Genomic DNA, 19389 nt, shown 5'->3' with positions numbered 1-19389 from the left:
TATATGTTCCCTATTTCCAGTGGTCTTCTCCTTATCTTTAGTTTAACGTTCCCTTCTCCTGCTACAGAAAGAAGGTTCTGGACTTCTACCAGCGGGCTTGTCTGTCAGGGTACTGCTCAGCCTTTGCCTACAAACCCATGCAAGTATCCCTGTCCAGCCAACTGAATGGGATGTGTGTGGAGCTGGCCCCCAGTCCCGGCCTCTTCTCCGGGGTGGAGCTGCCCTCCACCACCCCCATCAAACAAAACTCCTGCAGGAACAGCTGGAGCTCTGACGGTACAAGTTAATGACAGGAGACGTGCAGCTAAAGTGTGATTCAACTTGATTCTCATCTTCCTTTCATCTCTCTCCCCCTCATCTGCAGAGGGTATAGGTGAGGGGGTGGAGCGGGAGGACTGTGTGCAGGCCCTCAGTGGGCAGATCTTCATGGGCATGGTGTCGTCCCAGTTCCAGGCCCGGCTGGACACCGTCCGACTCATCGACTCCCTCGTCACCGCCTGTATCCGCTTTGTTTACTTCTCCATGGAAGACGAGCTCCGCAGCAAGGTGAACACACATGAGCTCCCCGGAACATCTAACAGTCTCTTGGACAGAATTTGGGCCGCTGCATTCTTTTGTCTTTCTATGTCTCTGCGGAAGCACAATGGATCTTCCATTATAATGTCATTGTGCATTCCAAATATGCAAAAGTTTCCAAGTTCGCAGTAATTGCTACAAAAAAACGCATTAGTGGTTAGCAGTAGACCTGTGCCATAGTAACAACCTCCCATCCTTAAAAATAATATATATAACATATGTCGTTTAAGTGAGAATTGTTCATGAGGAACATGTACAAAAAATAGAAGCCACATGTGTTGGATTTCACGAGCAGTGAACTGTACATCATTAGTGTGTGTGTGTGTGTGTGTGTGTGTGTGTGTGTGTGTGTGTGTGTGTGTGTGTGTGTGTGTGTGTGTGTGTGTGTGTGTGTGTGTGTGTGTGTGTGTGTGTGTGTGTGTGTGTGTGTGTGTGTGTGTGTGTGTGTGTGTGTGTGTGTGTGTGTGTGTGTGTGTGTGTGTGTGTGTGTGTGTGTGTGTGTGTGTGTGTGTGTGTGTGTGTGTGTGTGTGTGTGTGTGTGTGTGTGTGTGTGTGTGTGTGTGTGTGTGTGTGTGTGTGTGTGTGTGTGTGTGTGTGTGTGTGTGTGTGTGTGTAGGTTTTTGCAGAGAAGATGGGCTTGGAGACAGGCTGGAACTGTCACATCTCTCTGACTCCAAACGGAGAGAGTCCCTGTGACGGAGCTCCATCCAGCCCCACGCAGGGCTCCATGCATGAAGGTACCTCAGTCTAAAACTCATTCATTTCCATTTAGCATAGAGATGGACCATAGAGATGCTTTTTCTACGCACTGCAGATTTAAATTGGCCATTAGTACGAGTTCTCAAGGTTACTCTGGAGGTGTAAGGACATAAATACTTGAAGGGAACATTCACAGATTTTAGACATCAAGGAGGTTACCCCCTCATCTTAAACTGTCCGTCTGTTTTAAGTCTAGTGCTTATTAATATCTTGATATTTCCATCTGTATGTGAGAGTATAGTGATGTGATGCCTTTACTACTCATATAAAGACGTGTATGTTTGAAGAGTTTATAACAGATGGGTTTTCATTTAGATTTTCTTCAAATATGACATTTCTTGGAACAGTGAGCGTGCCGTTAAATCCAAAGTAAACAGAACCCCTCCATGTTTGTTAAAGCTCTGTGTTGTTTCAATGTCCTTCCTATAGTATGGTGTGTGTTCCTGAGATACATGTTTCTTTAATCCAGCCTCAACAAGTGCACCCTGGTAAAGCTTCTTATAAAATGTGACTTTTGAAATGTCAGATTTTAGACAGCTCTCTTCACATGTGTCAGATTCTCGTGATGAAGCTGAGGGCCCCCTGCTGACAGAGGAGGAAGCCCACTCTGACCTGGCCAGCTTCCAGCCCACAGACAGTGATGTGCCCAGCTTTCTGGAGGACTGCAACAGGGTAACAACACCGCTTAGAAAATCAATGAAGCTACTACTATCATTTTTGATTTAAATACAATGTATATGCCTTTTTATATAAAAGTGTTCTATTTTCTTCTTCTGTACACTTCCCCCTTTGTGGGGCGAATAAAGGAGTTCAGATTCTCACTACTGTCTAGCAGACTGCACCAGCACAAAAGGATGTATTATCTGTGTGTGGGCCTCTACACTTGTCTTCTAAAGAACCTAAATGAGTGAATGTGAGTCTGAACAATTTGTCTGTTCTCTCTCAGGCCAAGCTACCTCGGGGTATCCACCAGGTTCGTCCTCACCTGAAGAACATTGATAATGTGCCTCTTTTGGTGCCCCTCTTCACTGACTGCACCCCTGACAGTGAGTCAACCTCATTCTGCCCAATTCCCTTTTGTTTTGTACATTACATTAAGGTGTCCTCTTTTCCCGTTATCTTCGTCTGCCCCTCAAGATGTGAAATGTATTCAGGCCTTTTCTATGGAAAGAAAAGTTGATCGGAATGACTCCCTCTGTCCAGGGTACGCTTTGTTTTTGCTTTACATTCATATTGACACAGGTGTTTTTTCCTCACAGCCATGTGTGAGATGATGAAGATCATGCAGGAGAACAGGGAGGTCACATGCTGTCTGGGAAGCTCCGCCAATTTCCGCAACAGTCGGCTGTTTCTACAGAGTAACCTCAGGTAAATACACAGCATTAAAGTACACCCTTCAACATGTTACCAGCGCCCTTCTGTGATTTTGGGATTTGTACCTGTTTTAATACAAACGCAGACAACACAATTACTGAGTAGATTTAGGTGAGAGGTTTTTTTTCAGGCAAGCTGAATAAAATAATGTGGTCATATTGCCCCATCAGGGCAGAGAGGTATAACCCTGATGGTCCCATACGTGAATGTCCCCTCCCCTCCCTCCACAGTATCGCTCTGGACCCTCTGTACCCCTCACAGTGCTCCTGGGAGACGTTTGGATATGCCACAGGAGGATTCAGCGACAGAGACGCTGAATGCCTGTCTCCCCTGAGGCTCTCTGGTCAGCTCAACAGTCTGGGCTGCTCCGTCACCTTCCACCAAGGAGAGAGCGTCAGCATGGTCAAGCTCATCGAGCAGGTCAGACACGCTCACATCCACTGAGACACTGAGTCTGAGAGAGGAATCAAACGCATGTATGAATCTGTCTTTAATCTGCCTCAGGCACGACACACAACCTACGGCATCCGCAAGTGCTTCCTCTTCCTGCTGCAGTGTCAGCTCAGCCTCGTCATCCTCCAGGTGAGAGAGTACTCCATATCTGGATATTTACGCTGCACTAGGCTACATTTTGCATTACGTACATAATGTGTTTTCCTGCAGTTCTTAGCGTGTCTGGCTCAGCTTCCTCCTCCCATGAACACCACTGACATCCTGTGGATGTCCTGCTTCAGCTGCCCGCTGCTGAGGTACACACAAACTGTACACACTCGTTATATGCTTTTATTTTGCTGTGCCATACACCATTTCATGCTTATGACTTATTTGTGTTGACAGTGTGTCGTTCCTGGGGAAGCCTCCAGACAGCTCAGTGATGACGGTGGCTACAGGGAAGAACTTAGATGCTATTCCCAGGAAGGTAGGCTCACACGTCAATGAGACCTGTCAGTCTCCTGAGGATCACTATTGCTTAAGCTTTGAGAAACATACCTTCCTACTATTGAGCAGTGTCTTAATGTACAAAGTGCATAGAGAAACATCTTTATCATAATAGTGCTGATCAATAGCAGGTAGGCCCTTTGAGACCTCTTAATGTATTCATACAGGTCTAAGTGCATTCCAAAAACATTAGGATTATTTACAATTATTATGATATATTTGCACTGCTACTAGAGTGCTTTCTAAAAGGGGATTTGAATGGTTCTTTCATACAGTATGCTGCACAAAGAAATAGCTTTTAAGATGCCTGTACACCAGTATTAACTTAAATGTACTTAAGATTCTTAAAAGCTTGAAGTATGGCAAAGGTTTTGTTTTAGATTGTATAGGGGCGTCTTATAAAAAGCAATGAAGTAGTGATAATGTTTACAAAATGGTAGTATTCTTGTTAACATGATTTTTGGGACCCCTTTGGTGAGAGACCTGTTTACATGTTGACTTGACACAGCAGGAAACCACATACTATAAAAGGAATAATGGCTGTGTTGATTTGGATGTGAAAGAATGATGCATGACCACCGCTCACTGAGACACTAATGGAACAACGATCTGTAACACGTGTGATTTTACTACTATGACAAGTCAACATTTCCGCTGTTAAGACAAAAATAATCAGTGTAAAAGACAGCTGGTAAATACAGCAGTATTCAGAAGACTGGACAATCTTATGTGTGAGCTGCTCATATTTTGAACCTCTTTAACCAGACCCAGAACTACTTCCTCGGCTGCTTCCTGCTGAAGTTCGGCCTGACAGTGTGTGCCTACCTGGTGGCCTTCGGCTTCACCCTGCAGGAGTTCTGCTGTAGTAGCTGCAACTCCACCTTAGCTGAGAACACCACCGTCACCTGCCTTCATATCCTCGCAGCCAGGTAGGAGAAGCAGCCTCAGGCTCACTTGTTCATCTAAAGGCCTGTTGACAGGGATTTCATGGTATCACAGTAATAGAACATTGACTGTTTGTGTGTGACTGCAGCTCTTCAGTGGATGCTCCTCACTGGTTCGGGGAGCTGTCAAACGGCCTGTTGCTCACTCAGAAGGTCATGGCAGGGTTCCTCGTCTTACACACAGGTACACTAGTGAATCACTTCATTACTGATGTTAAAGTCATGTACGGTTATTTACCTGAAGCCCTGTCTTGTGTTTTTGGTTGATCCTCAGTGGTGATCTCCCTCAGCTACGTCCACCGCTCGCAGCCTCTGTGGAGGAAGAGTCCCTTCAGCAACACCTGGTGGTGTCTCACTGTACCTGTGGTGTAAGTGATCACCTGTGGCGATATGCTGTCTGAACTGTTCAAATATGAAATGTGTACACACGACATCTATTTCCTGCCTGTCTGTCCTTCATCTGTTGCTTTTCTAGAGGTTTCCCTTTCAAGGATTCAGAGGCTATTGGGCTGCATCAATAACATTTACTTTCCCTGACTGAGTTATACTTGATGTATGGATTTTAAAACAGTAATGTTAATTTACAACAGTTTTTATTTGTAGTTCTGTGTCAGATTACATCTGTGCCCAACCTTCAACATGAAGGGGTGTATTGTATGCGATTAAGCTGTATCCTGCTTTATTATAATCCACTGGTTAACTTTATTTTCATTCTTACGTTCACATTTAGATATCAGGTGATGCTAGGCCACAAAGTACTTATAGAACTGGAGTTACATCCAGATAACTGTTATAACTGAATGGAAGACTACTGCCATGTAGTCCCTGTTTCTCTGTTAAATGCAGGCTGTTGTGTGAAGCAGAAGGATATATTTGAACTGATAATGACAAAAGATCTCACTTTTGTCATCACATCAACAACCTTTACTAGCATTGGAAAAGTCAAGCAGACAAGCTCTAGATTCTAGAAGGTGCTTGTGGTCTCTACATATGGTACTTCTGTAACCCCCTAAACCACAGCATGCTGTTCCATTTTATAACGGTTACAACTCAATGCAATATCATGCGTCAACACACTTCATTTGCCCCAAAAATATGTGCAAGTGGACATTCATGGATAATTCTGTTCACACTCGTCCATACACAGGAGAAACATATTGCTAGCCATGGTAAATGTCCAGAGCTAACTCCCTCTCCCTCTCTTCTGCCTCCAGTCTGCTCAGTCAGTTGGTTCAGGCCACGGTGGATTACCAGTTGTGGCGTGACCGTGGCAGCCTCCGGACCTTTGACCTGGGGGACATCCCCCTGCTGGCCTGGCTGCTGGTCTCCCTGTCCCCGCTGATGGTGGTGGTGGTCAACGAGGTGGTGAAGCTGCACGAGATACGGTATGACATCACACACAGGATGATCGCAATGACTTGAACTCTTGGGGGATTCTTAAGCAACACGTCAGAAAGAAGCAGGGATCAGTGGGGATTATTCTGGATCATTTAATAGTCAAATCCTTCTTTCATTTTCCTCTGCGTTGTGCAAATCGGCATGTGTTGTGTAGTACAAAATCTACTACAGATGATGTTCCTGTCTTAACAGGTTGTAAAAGTACTCCTGCTTTTACTTGAGTAAAAGATCTAAGTACCACAGTGTAGGAATACTCTGTTATAAGCAGTGTTGTGCTAGTTACTGAAAACCAGTAACTAGTTACCATTACTAGTTACTTCATTTGGAAAGTAACTCAGTTACTTGACTGATTACTTACTGTGAACAGTAACGCATGTGTTACTTAAAAAAGGGGCTCCCATTAATGCCCTTATAGCCTTCATTTCATTACTGTTATTGCATTGGAGAATAATACAATCTGTTGATCAAGAAATAGCAATAGAAATAGTAGAAATATCCTGCATGTGTTCTACAACATACCTGGCAATGGCTTTATCAACTTTTCCCTGGCTAGCAGTCCCTCGGTTAAAATCCAGCCGCTGTTGCTTAGCAGAGTCACTCTTGCTGGAGTGGCGTCGGATGAGTCTGGGTCTGTGGTTTTAGCTAGGCTACTAGCTTAGTCCCAGCCGGTGGCGGCGCCAGATTATTTTTGTTGGGTAATCTATGGTAGGGCTAACCCATACAGTGGTGGTTCTCAAGTCAGTATTTGTAATGTAATGACATACACACTATATCACAATTAATCCTAGAAATTCTGCTGTCTGTCTGCAATTTACTCGGCGCGAGTTTGGGGACTTTTCACTGTGAACGTGACGTATCAGTAATGCATGACGCAGCAGACTGTTAGAAATTAAAATCAATGTTTTGATGGTATAATGTAGCTTATAAAACGGACAAGTCAAATCAAGCAATCTGATTGGTTCTTAGCCGTGATATACTGAGCGTATACACAAGTTATTGAGCCGTTTCCGCTCTACATCCTGAACTCCTCCCTTCGATGCAATGCACTTCCGTTTTGGCGGACTGGGTTTGTTTTGCTAGCTAGCTCCGTTGTGCCGACAAAGCACTGATATCGCAGAGACAAAGAGGATATAACAATTACAACATGAAGAAAAGTGGTTCGGGAACTACGTGTGCGGTAGTTGGTTGCAATCACTCGAGAAAGCACCTGAACGAGTGGTTAGATAGAGAGTGCTACGACCACAAACCAGCACCCAGCACCCAGCCATGTTGTTCATTAAATACAGATAAACACAACAAATACTGCATGCATTGTATTTTTTAATATTATATATGAATATTTTCATAGTGATGTAATTGTGTGGGCTGCTTTTATATTTTAATTTGTAATACCTGTTAGGATTAAACATGTGATCTTTCTTGTTGAAGCCATTTCTTTAGTTTCCTCTCAACAATTAATTAATTCAGTGTTATTTATGTACAGTATGAGCTTAATATGAATGATGAACTGTGTTAAAAGAAATTGTAGCACTCTAAGGAACATATGAAATGCAATAATGCAATAACAGTGCAATAATGAAATGAAATTACATCAAACTTTATTTTCACTCAAACAGTACAGGCACATATGATATATTGCACAGCATAAAGAGATCATGTAAATTGTGCATTATGTAAACAACAGACAACTGTTGGCTCCTGTGGGCATGACCTAAATAAGGCAGTTTATTTTTGGTTTTATGCTGGGCCACGTCGTCATGTTATCCTCCCAGTTTTGCACTGAATTCGGGTGGGGGAGAGTAACGCCATCTCCAGTCAAAGAAGTAGAATCGTGTTCCCAAGCTAGCATCACTGTTAGCATCGAAATCGCTGTGTTTACACCAGTGCCCGTCTGACTGTTTACATCGGTTTACACCGACAGACGCTGTGCAAAAGACTTCCGGCGGAAATGAAGTGCATTTGTGTAGTGTCATGGCGCTACCCGTGTTTTGGCGCGTAAACTTGTCTATACCACGGGTAGAATTGTAAGTTACTTTTCACAACAAGTCAGTATCCCTCCGCGCCTGAGACAAACCGTATACAGTTGGGCTGAAAAGCAAACTGCATGCAGAAACAAGAAACTGGTTCGCGTTGGGCCGAACCACGCCCCTTAGCTGTGATATAATGAGCAGCTGTTTTCTGCCTGAACAATATTCTGTCTGTAACACTACCGCGCCTTTTTTAATTAAAGTATCCCATTTGAATCTTCTCAGAGACTCCATTTAGTCTCATTTTAAAGCTTCTCTCCTGGACGCGAGAATAACGAACATATTTAACAAGACCCAGATCCCTAGAGAGAAATCTTATATCTCTATGACTCTGAGCAGACCCAACGTTTCGTTGCTCTGATTGGCTGTAGGTCTATTCAAATTGCATTCGGAGGCATTTTGATCTGACCGCGCTGATATTATAACGCGAAATAATTTCCACACCTAGTGTATAAAACTCCCCCACTACTTAGACTATTCCTTGCACCCCTCTAGCATAAGCCCGAATGGTATCAACCATATTGCGTCAGTAACGTGCACTTGTTGTTACAGCAGGATCAGTTTGTGTGTTGTGGACACGACCGGTAGATTTTCGCAATCCGTGTTAACAACATGCTTACTTTAACATACTTTTTCATGGTCGGGCTAAGGTAGGGCTAGGCCATTTCTTGGTATGGCTGTAGCCTACCCCAGCCATACCCTGGTCCCGCCACTGACTGTACTTAAGTACAGTTCTCATCTCTGTTCGCCTCGCTGTTGGCGCCGCTCACCAACGTCTGGGAGCCAAGACCATATAAAAAAAATAACGGAGTAACGCACCATGTAGTAACGGTAACTGAGTTACTGAATTAAAAAAATAACACGTTAGAGTACTAGTTATTGACAAAAATAACGGCGTTACAGTAACGCGTTACTTTGTCCAACATTGGTTATAAGTAAAGATCCTGCATTCTAAATGTTAACGGACGTTTTGGTTTTTTTGACGGACGTTTGGTTTTCCACTCAATGCGCGTGCGCGGAAGTTTTGTGTGAAGTCTGAGAGCGTGTAGCTCCCGTAGCAAACTTTTTGAGAAATCAGGTTATGATCAGATGAGCAAGTTGATCACTCAAAGTTTATAGCGAAATATGATGTGGGGAATGTAATGCCACCGAAGAAATCAAACAAAAAGGCTAAAGTGCCATTGAATGAGAGCAGCGGTCTTTCTGGAGTGAGTGACACACAAGCAGCAGAGGACAACGCCATGGAGAGCAGGGCCTCGCAGGTGAACCACTCGGAGCTGTCGGTACTAATACGCTCCATAATAAGAGAGGAGATTGGGGCTGCTTTCGAGAAATTCCAGCCGCAGCTTGATGCTTTAAAGGGAGAACTTGACTCATGTTGTCAGAAGCTCGGTGATATGGAGGAGGGGATAACCGACATGGACTGTAGGGTTGCTATACTCGATACCGCAAATGGCAATCTAATGAAGGAAAACAAAGAGTTCAAAGACAAAATAGAGAGGATGGAGATTCAAAGCAGAAAGTTTAATCTACGTGTGATTGGACTGAAAACGGACATTGAGAAGAGCGATCCCATTGCCTTTGTGACAAACTTTTTAAAGGAGGTGTTCGGAAGTGAGCTCTCATGTGAACCGGTGTTGCAGTATAAGTTGAGTCATGACAACTGGCGACATTCTATTATTTTCGTCATAGGAATCCGGGGCGTGTACATTGAGGACCCATTGTTGACTTACCAGGAAAGAAACATCGTTTGTCGTTTACGTTCATCTTTTGCCATATCTGCCTTCCTAAGATCACTTTGCTGCACATTCAGTACTCGTATGTGAGGTTGTGGGTGAGAGGCCGATATCGTGACGCTTACAGGGAGGTATCGAACATTACAAAGTAGGTGACTGCGTGGATGCCTGTTCAAAACATTGCAAACTTCAATAAATCATTTAAATTATATATTTGTGTCCGACTTTCATTTGTTCATCGTTCTTAATGTGATGTATAGTAGCTTTGATAGCTGTCCATACCTTCAGACAGCCTAAAAGTAAAACACAAGTTGTTTATTCACAGCCCGAACGCTCATCGAGATGACTGGATCAGTCATGACAACTTGTGATCAGCTCCGATTAAATTGTGATATCAATTCTGTAGCTAACCTCCAGGGAGCACGTTTATTTTATGAAATACCTGTATCCCTCTCATCACAACAAGACTCTACACTGTGCAGGAAAAACAATTACATACATGAAAATAATCTTGATGCATGGGAATTAAACACACAAACTAACAGATAAATCATCAGAAGAAGGCAGAGAGGAAGTAAATAACAACAGGAACACGGAAGGCAGACAGAATTGCTTAGACACGGGTGTCACATGAAATTTTAATGTTCTGGAAAGTTCCTTATACAGCTTTAGCCTTTTTTATCTCATGAAGTCCCTAAGTGACACACACTGAACAGTCTGGGGTCATGGTCCTTGTCATTTGCTTTTGTCTTCCCATAACAACATGTCCAAGATGTCCATGTGTCAGGCTAAAACATGTGACAGAACTAGCTAGATTTGGAAAGGTTTTTTGTTGCTAAAGTTAATATTCAAGCCATTTAAGAATAAACATGCTTACATGACATGTCATTTGTTAAACATTAAGCTGTCTTCGGCTCTTTTCTGCTGTAACAAATGTAAATGTCCCCTCTGTGGGACGAATAAAGGTATTCTGATTCTGATTACATTTAACCCGTTGTGGAAACATTTCTTGATGAAATTGATATGAAACAAATGCCATAAATATTGCTGTGACACATGGTGTCACATCGGGACTTTAACTCTAAACATTCACAGTAAACCCGGAGTGACATATATGCACAATTAGAAATATGATTATGGTCTGGTCAGTTAATTTAGCTGATTCAATTATATTTAGTTAACATATGCTTTATTCTTCAATTCATAGTATGTTCAAACAAATGCAAACCAAAACATCATCCTTGTTAATTAAGTTATAAATAAGAGTTACTTTACCATTAAAGCCCAGATATTTGACACTAGGGGGGTTACTTGTCAGAAATGTGTCTATTTAGTCTAAATGACGTTCCCCTTAATTTCCCCAAAAGTAGAAATGGGTCCGGGTTCTTATGGGTTAAACGTATAGGCTTAAAGGCATAATAGAACTACCGTATTATATGTATTCAACTTGTGCCCCGCTGGACTTACTTTTCTGTGGTTTACCGTTACTGTGACATATCAGTATAGCCACGGAAGATAGTTTGTGTGTTTAATTCCCATGCATCAAGGTTATTTTCATGTATGTAATTGTTTTTCCTGCACAGTGTAGAGTCTTGTTGTGATGAGAGGGATACAGGTATTTCATAAAATAAACGTGCTCCCTGGAGGTTAGCTACAGAATTGATATCACAATTTAATCGGAGCTGATCACAAGTTGTCATGACTGATCCAGTCATCTCGATGAGCGTTCGGGCTGTGAATAAACAACTTGTGTTTTACTTTTAGGCTGTCTGAAGGTATGGACAGCTATCAAAGCTACTATACATCACATTAAGAACGATGAACAAATGAAAGTCGGACACAAATATATAATTTAAATGATTTATTGAAGTTTGCAATGTTTTGAACAGGCATCCACACAGTCACCTACTTTGTAATGTTCGATACCTCCCTGTAAGCGTCACGATATCGGCCTCTCACCCACAACCTCATATACGAGTACTGAATGTGCAGCAAAGTGATCTTAGGAAGGCAGATATGGCAAAAGATGAACGTAAACGACAAACGATGTTTCTTTGCTGGTAAGTCAACAATGGGTCCTCAATGTACACGCCCCGGATTCCTATGACGAAAATAATAGAATGTCGCCAGTTGTCATGACTCAACTTATACTGCAACACCGGCAGTCGAGATTGTATACAGGATTGGGCAGGGGACTGATTTGAGACCCAGACCTATGATTGTTACTATGCAGAGATATCAAGCTAAGGAAGCTATCTTGAAGCTGGCAAGAAGCAAGGGGGAGATTATTTTCCGTGACATGCGAGTGAAGATATTTCCTGATATTACTCTGGATATTGCCAGGAAGAGAGCCCTATTCAATTACGTCAGGATGAAGCTGCGCAAGGTTGAGGTGAGGCATGGACTATTGTTCCCCGCAACGCTCATCGTAACCTTCAATGGACAAACCAAACTTTATCGGGACTGTAGTGAAGCAGAGCATTTCTATAAAACAGTGATAAGCCCGGTTTCAGTTCAAACCAGAAATGAAGGTGGGAAATGACTGATTGACATGACCTGATAGATGGTATGACTATACATATAGGAGAAGAAATTAATTGTATTATGAAAATGGAAATTGTTGCAGTTTTGGTGATTTCCACAATTGTTTTATTTTCTTGTAGGCCAATATTCACTGGTCTGAGTAATCTACTCATTTATTTGAAGTTATTTACTTCATCATCTGCGAGTATGAATTTATGTTTATTAGATTTTGAATAGAGACAAATTTCAACTTGTCTCTATTGTTGTTCATTCCTCCTAAAATGTAATTTTGATGTATTGATTAGATCTAGTGTTGCGAGACATTACCATGAATCTATTTCATACTATTATTTAAAAAATGTTTGGGAGCTACCGGGAGCCTCGTCTAATTGAGCGAGTTTGTATGCACATTTATAGCAATCTATGTGCAGATAAATGTTGGGTTATGTATGTGATGGTGTGTGTGGTTGAAATTGTGTTACATGTATGTTTTAGTTCAGCTCTCATTTGGATAGGAAATGAAAAAGAGCTAACATTTAAATTGCCATCTTAATGTTGAATAAGTTACCAAGTAAAGGGTTTAAATTGGCTCATATAAATATATGTAGTCTAAAAAATAAAGTGTCTGAGATAGAAGAAATATTATCATGTGGTATTCATTTGTTAGCAATATCTGAAACTCACTTAAATGACATTTAATGACGCTGCTGTGGATATTGATGGATATAGAATATTTAGAAAGGACAGGAATGGAGGTGGGGTGGCATTATACATTCAAAAGCAAATACCAGCTAAAGTGAGATATGATTTGATGTCTGCTGATATTGAAGTACTTTGGTTGCAAATTAATTTACCTCACTTGAAACCTTTGTTGGTAGGATGTTGTTACAGACCGCCAAATGCAAACTTAATTTATTTAGACAAATTATGTAAAATGTTAGACAAAGTTTGTGATCTTGACAGAGAGATTTATTTTATCGGAGATTTAAATATTGACTGGAATATGTTGCACTGTGCCCTTAAAAACAAGCTGCAGACAATAATTAATACATGTAACTTGGTACAAATGGTGACTAAACCTACTAGGATATGCATAAAGAAAGATGGATCAAAAAGTGCAACTTGTATTGATCATATATTTACTAATTTTAGCCATGTATGTTCTCAGGCAATATCAATTCCAGTAGGGTGTTCTGATCATAATGTAATAATTATCGTGAGAAAGACAAAGGTGCAAAAAGCTGGACCAAAAGTAATTGTGAGGAGATCAATGAAATATTTTAGGGAAGAGTCATTTATACAGGATGTTCAAAAGATATGTTGGAAACATGTTTTTGAGAAAGTCGATCTGGATGATGCTCTTGATGTCTTTAATTTGTTATTTATGCAGGTGATTGATAAACATGCTCCACTTAGAAAACAGACTGTAAGGAACTTTAGAGCATCCTGGTTAGATGAGGAATTAAGGGATCTAATGAAACAAAGAGATGATGCAAAAAAATGTAGCTCTCTCATCAAGTTATGAGTCAGATGGGCAAATTCATAGAAGGTTAAGGAATTATGTTACAGCATTAAATTAAAAAAAAAACAGTTGTATTATGGAAATAAAATTAAAGAGATAAAGGATGACAAGAAAAAACTGTGGAATTTAGTGAATGGCATGATGGGCCGTAAGCCGATATCCACCTCAACATATCTTGAGGTGGATGGGACATTTTTGACAAAACCAGTACAAATTGCTAATCATCTGAATGATTATTTTCTTGATAAAGTAAAACATTTGAGGAGAAATATGAATCAAACTATAAATAGTAACTCCACATTTCTAATAAAGGATTTAATTATGAAAAATAAGAAGTGTACATTTAAAATAGAAAAAATGACAATTACAGATGTCTACTAGGTAAATGTAATGATAAAACACCAGGAGTGGATAATTTAGTTGGTACATTTCTTAGATATGTTACTAATTTTGTTGCAGAGCCTATCTGTCATATTATAAATTTGAGTATTGATAAATGTATTTGCTCACAGGCATGGAAAATAGCAAAAATGATTCCACTTGCAAAAAATCCAGCTTGACCATTTTCTGGTACAAATAGCCGTCCAATAAGTTTATTACCAGCGTTAGCAAAGATAATGGAGAAAATAATTTTCAATCAAATACAAAAATACTTTGAAGGTAATAAACTTAATACTGTGTATCAACATGCTTACAGACCTGGCCATTCCACATGCACCGCTTTAACACAAATGACAGATGACTGGAAGGGCGAACTAGATAATAGGAAGTTAGTGGGTGCAGTACTACTTGATTTTAGTTCTGCTTTTGATGTCATTGACCATTCTTTGTTGTTACACAAGCTGGAACAATATGGTTTTAATTTTGAAACGCTGAGGTGGTTAGAAAGTTACCTGACAAATCGAAGTCAAACTGTGTTTTTTAATGGAAGTCTCTCAAAGATGTAAACAGTCACTTGTGGAGTACCTCAGGGTAGTTGTTTGGGACCACTTTTATTTTCTATTTTTACAAATGACCTACCATTAGTGTTAGAAAAAGCTAAAATTGTAATGTATGCAGATGACTCAACAATATATTATGCAGCATCAACTACAAGAGAGTTGACAAATGTTATGAATAAAGATCTACTACTGATATCAGAGTGGGTCATAAATAATAAGTTGGTACTTAGTGCGGGAAAAACAACATCGTTATTAATAGGATCAAATCATCAGTTAAAAGGTGAACCAAAATTGCAACTACATTTAAACCATATTGAAATTGAACAGGTCAAGGAGACAAAATTGCTAGGTATAACCCTGGATCATAAATTATCTTGGTCTAAACAAATTGATAATGTTGTATGTAAAATGGGAAGGGGTGTGTCAGTTGTAAAAAGAATTGTAAAATATTTGCCTATGGATGTCAGTAGACAAGTTTTGGATGCTTTGGTTCTGTCGCAGCTTGATTATTGTTTGGTTATATGGTCTAGTGCTGCTGAAAAAGATTTAAACATCTACAAGTAGCACAAAATAAGGCAGCACGATGTGCACTGCAGTGCTCCTACAGAACCAGAGTCACTGAAATGCTGGAGACATTGAAATGGTTAACTGTCAGACAGAGGTCAACTTATATTTTATTACATTTTGTCAGAAATATTACAGTGACTCACTCACCAGATATATTATCACAAAGGTTTATAGCGCAATATGCACAACATAACTATCAAACACGACATACAATAGAAGGAAGGTTTGTATTACCCAAATCTAAATCAAATATGGGACAGAAAACAGTCATGTACAGAGCATGATCAGCTGGAACTCTTTACCGGTTCACATCATTGAGGAACATTCTCAAGTACATTTCAAAAGGTTGCTAAAAAATTATTTAACTATTATAAAGTACATTTGAACTTTGCCTGTTGCTATGTATGCATATATTATGATGTAAACTTATTTGTATTTACTTTTGTTTGGCCTTAGGATGGTAATAATTGGATGACCATTTTAGTTTTCACTTCATTTCACTGTAAATTGCATGCAATGATGAGCTGTTTTGTTTTGTTTTAATTTTGTTGTATGTATGTTTATGTATGTTTTGAGTGTGTGAGGACCCCAGGAAGAATAGCCAATGCTCATGCTAGTGCTAAAGGAGATCCTAATAAAGACAATAAAGACAAGACAATACAAATGTTACAAAAGTATTGGATTTCAAATCTACTTAAAGAACTAAGAGTAAAAGTAGTCATTGTGCAGATTGGTCCATTTCAGAATAATATATATGATGTGTTTTATAATGACTGATCATGAAAGTGTTCTCAGAGCTGGTAGAGGTGCAGCTAGTTTGAATGACTTTGTATACTGCAGGGTAGCTTGTGGATTTACTCCAGGTGGAACTAAAGTCTGATTTAACACTTGATTATATTTCACATCATTCATCCACATCTGTGAAGTAACTAAAAGTATTAAATACATGTAGTGGAGCAAAAGTACACCATTTACCTCTGAACTGTAGTGGAGTTGAAGTACAAAGTAACCAAATATTGAAATACTCAAGTAAAGTACAAGTACCTCAAAATGGTACTCAAGTACAGTACTTGAGTAAATGTACTTATTAAGTTACCACTGTGTCTTATTCATCAGCTGTGATTTGTCCCATCTATCCCTTTTTAGGGTGCGAGTTCGCTACCAGAAGAGACAGAAGCTGCAGTTCGAAACTAAGCTGGGGATGAACTCTCCATTCTGACACGTTCCCTGAGAGGAAATGGTTGCTGTGGCGATACTGGCAGCCATCTAGTACTGGAAACCAGAGGAAGCAGGGTGCAAACACTGCAGAACACTTCAGCCAACAGCACTGAACCATGAAGTGAAGCAGGTATCAACCAAATGCCACAGTGGGGGCTTTACACACTGACGCAAATGTTTAACTCCATGAGGGCAGGGGAAATCCAAAGGACTCGTTTTCATTTCAAACAAAAAAAGAGCCAAAAAAAAGCAAATATTTATTGTCTGGTTTTAGTTTAGGTTTAACGGCATGAGGAATGTTTTCTGAAGAGGTGTATGCTTTCTCACTATCACTTGGGTTCTCCATCTCTGGGAGAAGTGTGCATGGTCGCTCCCCCCCGTCCCAAACACAGACTGACACACACATCACACTGAGTCTGATCCTCACAGGAAAACACTTAACTGTGTAGCCCTAAAGTGTTCATTATTAAATAACTGAATCTGTCATTATATAATAGATAATTACATTTTATTGAAAATATAAATGGAACAATCCAATTTTAAATTATTTCAGAAAAATAAAACGGATACAAAAAACATGTCTATAATGAAACCAATAAGATTCCCAAATAAACTCTTTCATTATTTGGCACATTTTTGGCTTATTTATATATTTTACACTATTTATTTGTATGATTATCTATTTCATACTGCTTTTATTATTTAATACTGAACACTCTATATGTAACAAGGTGTTTGTTCACCTGAATTGGGTGCTCTGAACCATTCGCCTGTTGTGCCACATTGAAATCTGCCCTGATAACCTGCCAGTCAACGGTCCCTTTTGTTTTTATTCACTTTTAAACAAATCTTCTTTGTTGGTACCAAATTCCTGAGCTAAACCGAGTCTGTTGTAACACAATAAGGGCTGAAGATTAAAGATTGAATTGGCTTGTTTTCTACACACATATCTGCATTCGAATATATACCGTAAAGTAATCTAAGTGAAGAATGTGCCAGCATGCTGCCTTGAACGCACGCATCTGGCTGTGCAGTCATCTGTGATCAGTGAGCAACTACTGCATCAATGAGCCTGTTTATTCTGGGATGCTCACATGCCAGAGTCTTGTGAAAGGTGCTTCACATCAGTCAGTTGCCTTTCTCCACACCTCCACAGACAGGAGCTCAGGACACTGTTTGTTTGAAATGATAGGAATTGAAGTAGATTTCATCTATTGCCCCAGATTTAATATTTGAACTGCTGAACATCATATTTTAAGTGTCCCCATTGATGTCCTGTGTTCAGGTATGTGAAGCAGCAGACGTCTGTATCACTTGGGGTCTTTTTCAATCAGACCAGCCTTCTGTGTGGTGCTGTCATGATTTTAAATAGACAGGATTTGTAATGTTGCTACTGTATTCAGTTGGATGATGCCATTTCTTAGTATCACATTACTCCAGAAATTCAATGCTTTGATGCCACTCTTAAACAAGTCATTCTTGTCAGTGCTGGATTAAGCGTGAAAGAAGGAATTAGCCAATCAATTTTTCAGAAAATGTATAATATCCTGATATTTATATCAATATTGTGATATAAAATGATATGCTGTAATTTAGTTTATTTTGACTGATTTCATTCATGTGGGAATCACGTCACATTTCCATATTATGTTACAATTTTTACTTCACTTTTATAATCTTTTATCGCTCACCCCAAACCCAAACAAACCTGCAGTCAATCAAAAAGAACAGAATAATTGACAGATGTCCTGAAGGATGTTGGTTGTTCAGCCTTGATTCTTGTTTACTTGTATTCTTAATGTAGAGATGACATAAAACATGATCTTAAATCTTCTGTTGAACCTCTGCTCCTTTTGATCTCTGTTCCAGTTTTGAGCTGTTCCACTCATACAACTGCTTTTTTAAGTTCCACATTTAAAGTGGGGGTGTATGTGAAGAGGTACAAGTCATTGAGTGCAAAAGCACAATCTGGTTTTACGGTTCTACTCGTGATGACTTGACAAAAAGTCAGCATGAAACTACTGAAGACAATATTGCTGGTTTTATTATGTGTTAGCCCCGTTACATACTTGTGGACTATGCTGCATGAATAAGACCCGGTGAATGCTCTGTCTTGATCAATGTACGTGTACTGTGTAGTTCTACTGTTCTGTTTCTAACACGTACTGATACCATGCCTCTGGTACAGCTGCATCCTCACGCACATGCTACGAGCTTAACCTCTGTCAGACGATTAGGGTGGAGGGGGGGCGGACTATGATATAGTAGTTCACAAGATACATAAATGTATATTTTGTATTTTTTAAAGTGTCTCTGTTCAGGAATTTTGAAAAATGTAATTGTATATGGATTATGTCGTGTTAATAAATATGCTCTTTTATGAGATTGTTTTGTCGAAATATTGTTGCACACAACATTTTACTACACTGATTAAAAAGAGGATGGTGAAATTAAAGACAAATAAATACTACTGGGTGAATTTAAAATTCTATATGTTATAAGGAGAATAAGTCTCAGTAGCAGAGACCATTTTGGATGAGTGGACTAGAAACCTTTATTCATGTTTCAGCCACCTTCTCGAGACACAAACATAGCCAACAGAAACAAAAGAAACGAGGGCAAAGAGCCCATCCCATCTGATTGATTGATTGGTGTTGTAACCCAATTATGTGAAATGTTATTAACTTTAAATTGTTATGAATGTATGACTCAGCATAAAACAGCACATCAGAAAGGGGTGCGGTGCATCATATCAGAGACGGTATAGAAAAGTGACTTAAGAGCATGGTTCATCATACGACTCAAGTGACTATAATAAATAAGAAGACTTCCGGTCGACCTTGCAAAGTAAAATTCGCCATTTAA

At 39.9% G+C, this 19389-nt stretch overlaps 1 protein-coding gene across 3 annotated transcripts in view; it reads left to right on the top strand.

Moving 5' to 3' along the window:
* tmem94 (transmembrane protein 94) overlaps positions 1-18904 on the top strand; it is a 36100-nt gene extending 17196 nt beyond the window's left edge. For all 3 annotated transcript variants that reach the window (XM_079655579.1, XM_079655580.1, XM_079655578.1), the window contains 15 exons: positions 68-276; positions 365-546; positions 1193-1313; positions 1892-2007; positions 2282-2381; positions 2595-2703; positions 2940-3129; positions 3214-3291; positions 3373-3458; positions 3547-3628; positions 4414-4577; positions 4682-4776; positions 4867-4960; positions 5807-5977; positions 16453-18904. In XM_079655579.1, the coding sequence (XP_079511705.1) occupies positions 68-276; positions 365-546; positions 1193-1313; positions 1892-2007; positions 2282-2381; positions 2595-2703; positions 2940-3129; positions 3214-3291; positions 3373-3458; positions 3547-3628; positions 4414-4577; positions 4682-4776; positions 4867-4960; positions 5807-5977; positions 16453-16525 (1870 nt within the window). In that variant the 3' untranslated portion in view covers positions 16526-18904. The remainder of the gene's footprint in view (positions 1-67; positions 277-364; positions 547-1192; positions 1314-1891; positions 2008-2281; positions 2382-2594; positions 2704-2939; positions 3130-3213; positions 3292-3372; positions 3459-3546; positions 3629-4413; positions 4578-4681; positions 4777-4866; positions 4961-5806; positions 5978-16452) is intronic.
* Positions 18905-19389: the final 485 nt, after the last annotated feature.

This window comes from Notothenia rossii (assembly GCF_949606895.1).
Source record: "Notothenia rossii genome assembly, chromosome: 10".
Taxonomy (NCBI): Eukaryota; Metazoa; Chordata; class Actinopteri; order Perciformes; family Nototheniidae; genus Notothenia; species Notothenia rossii.
The sequence above is the reverse complement of the archived record's forward strand: the minus strand, read 5'-3'. Positions and strand labels throughout refer to the sequence as shown.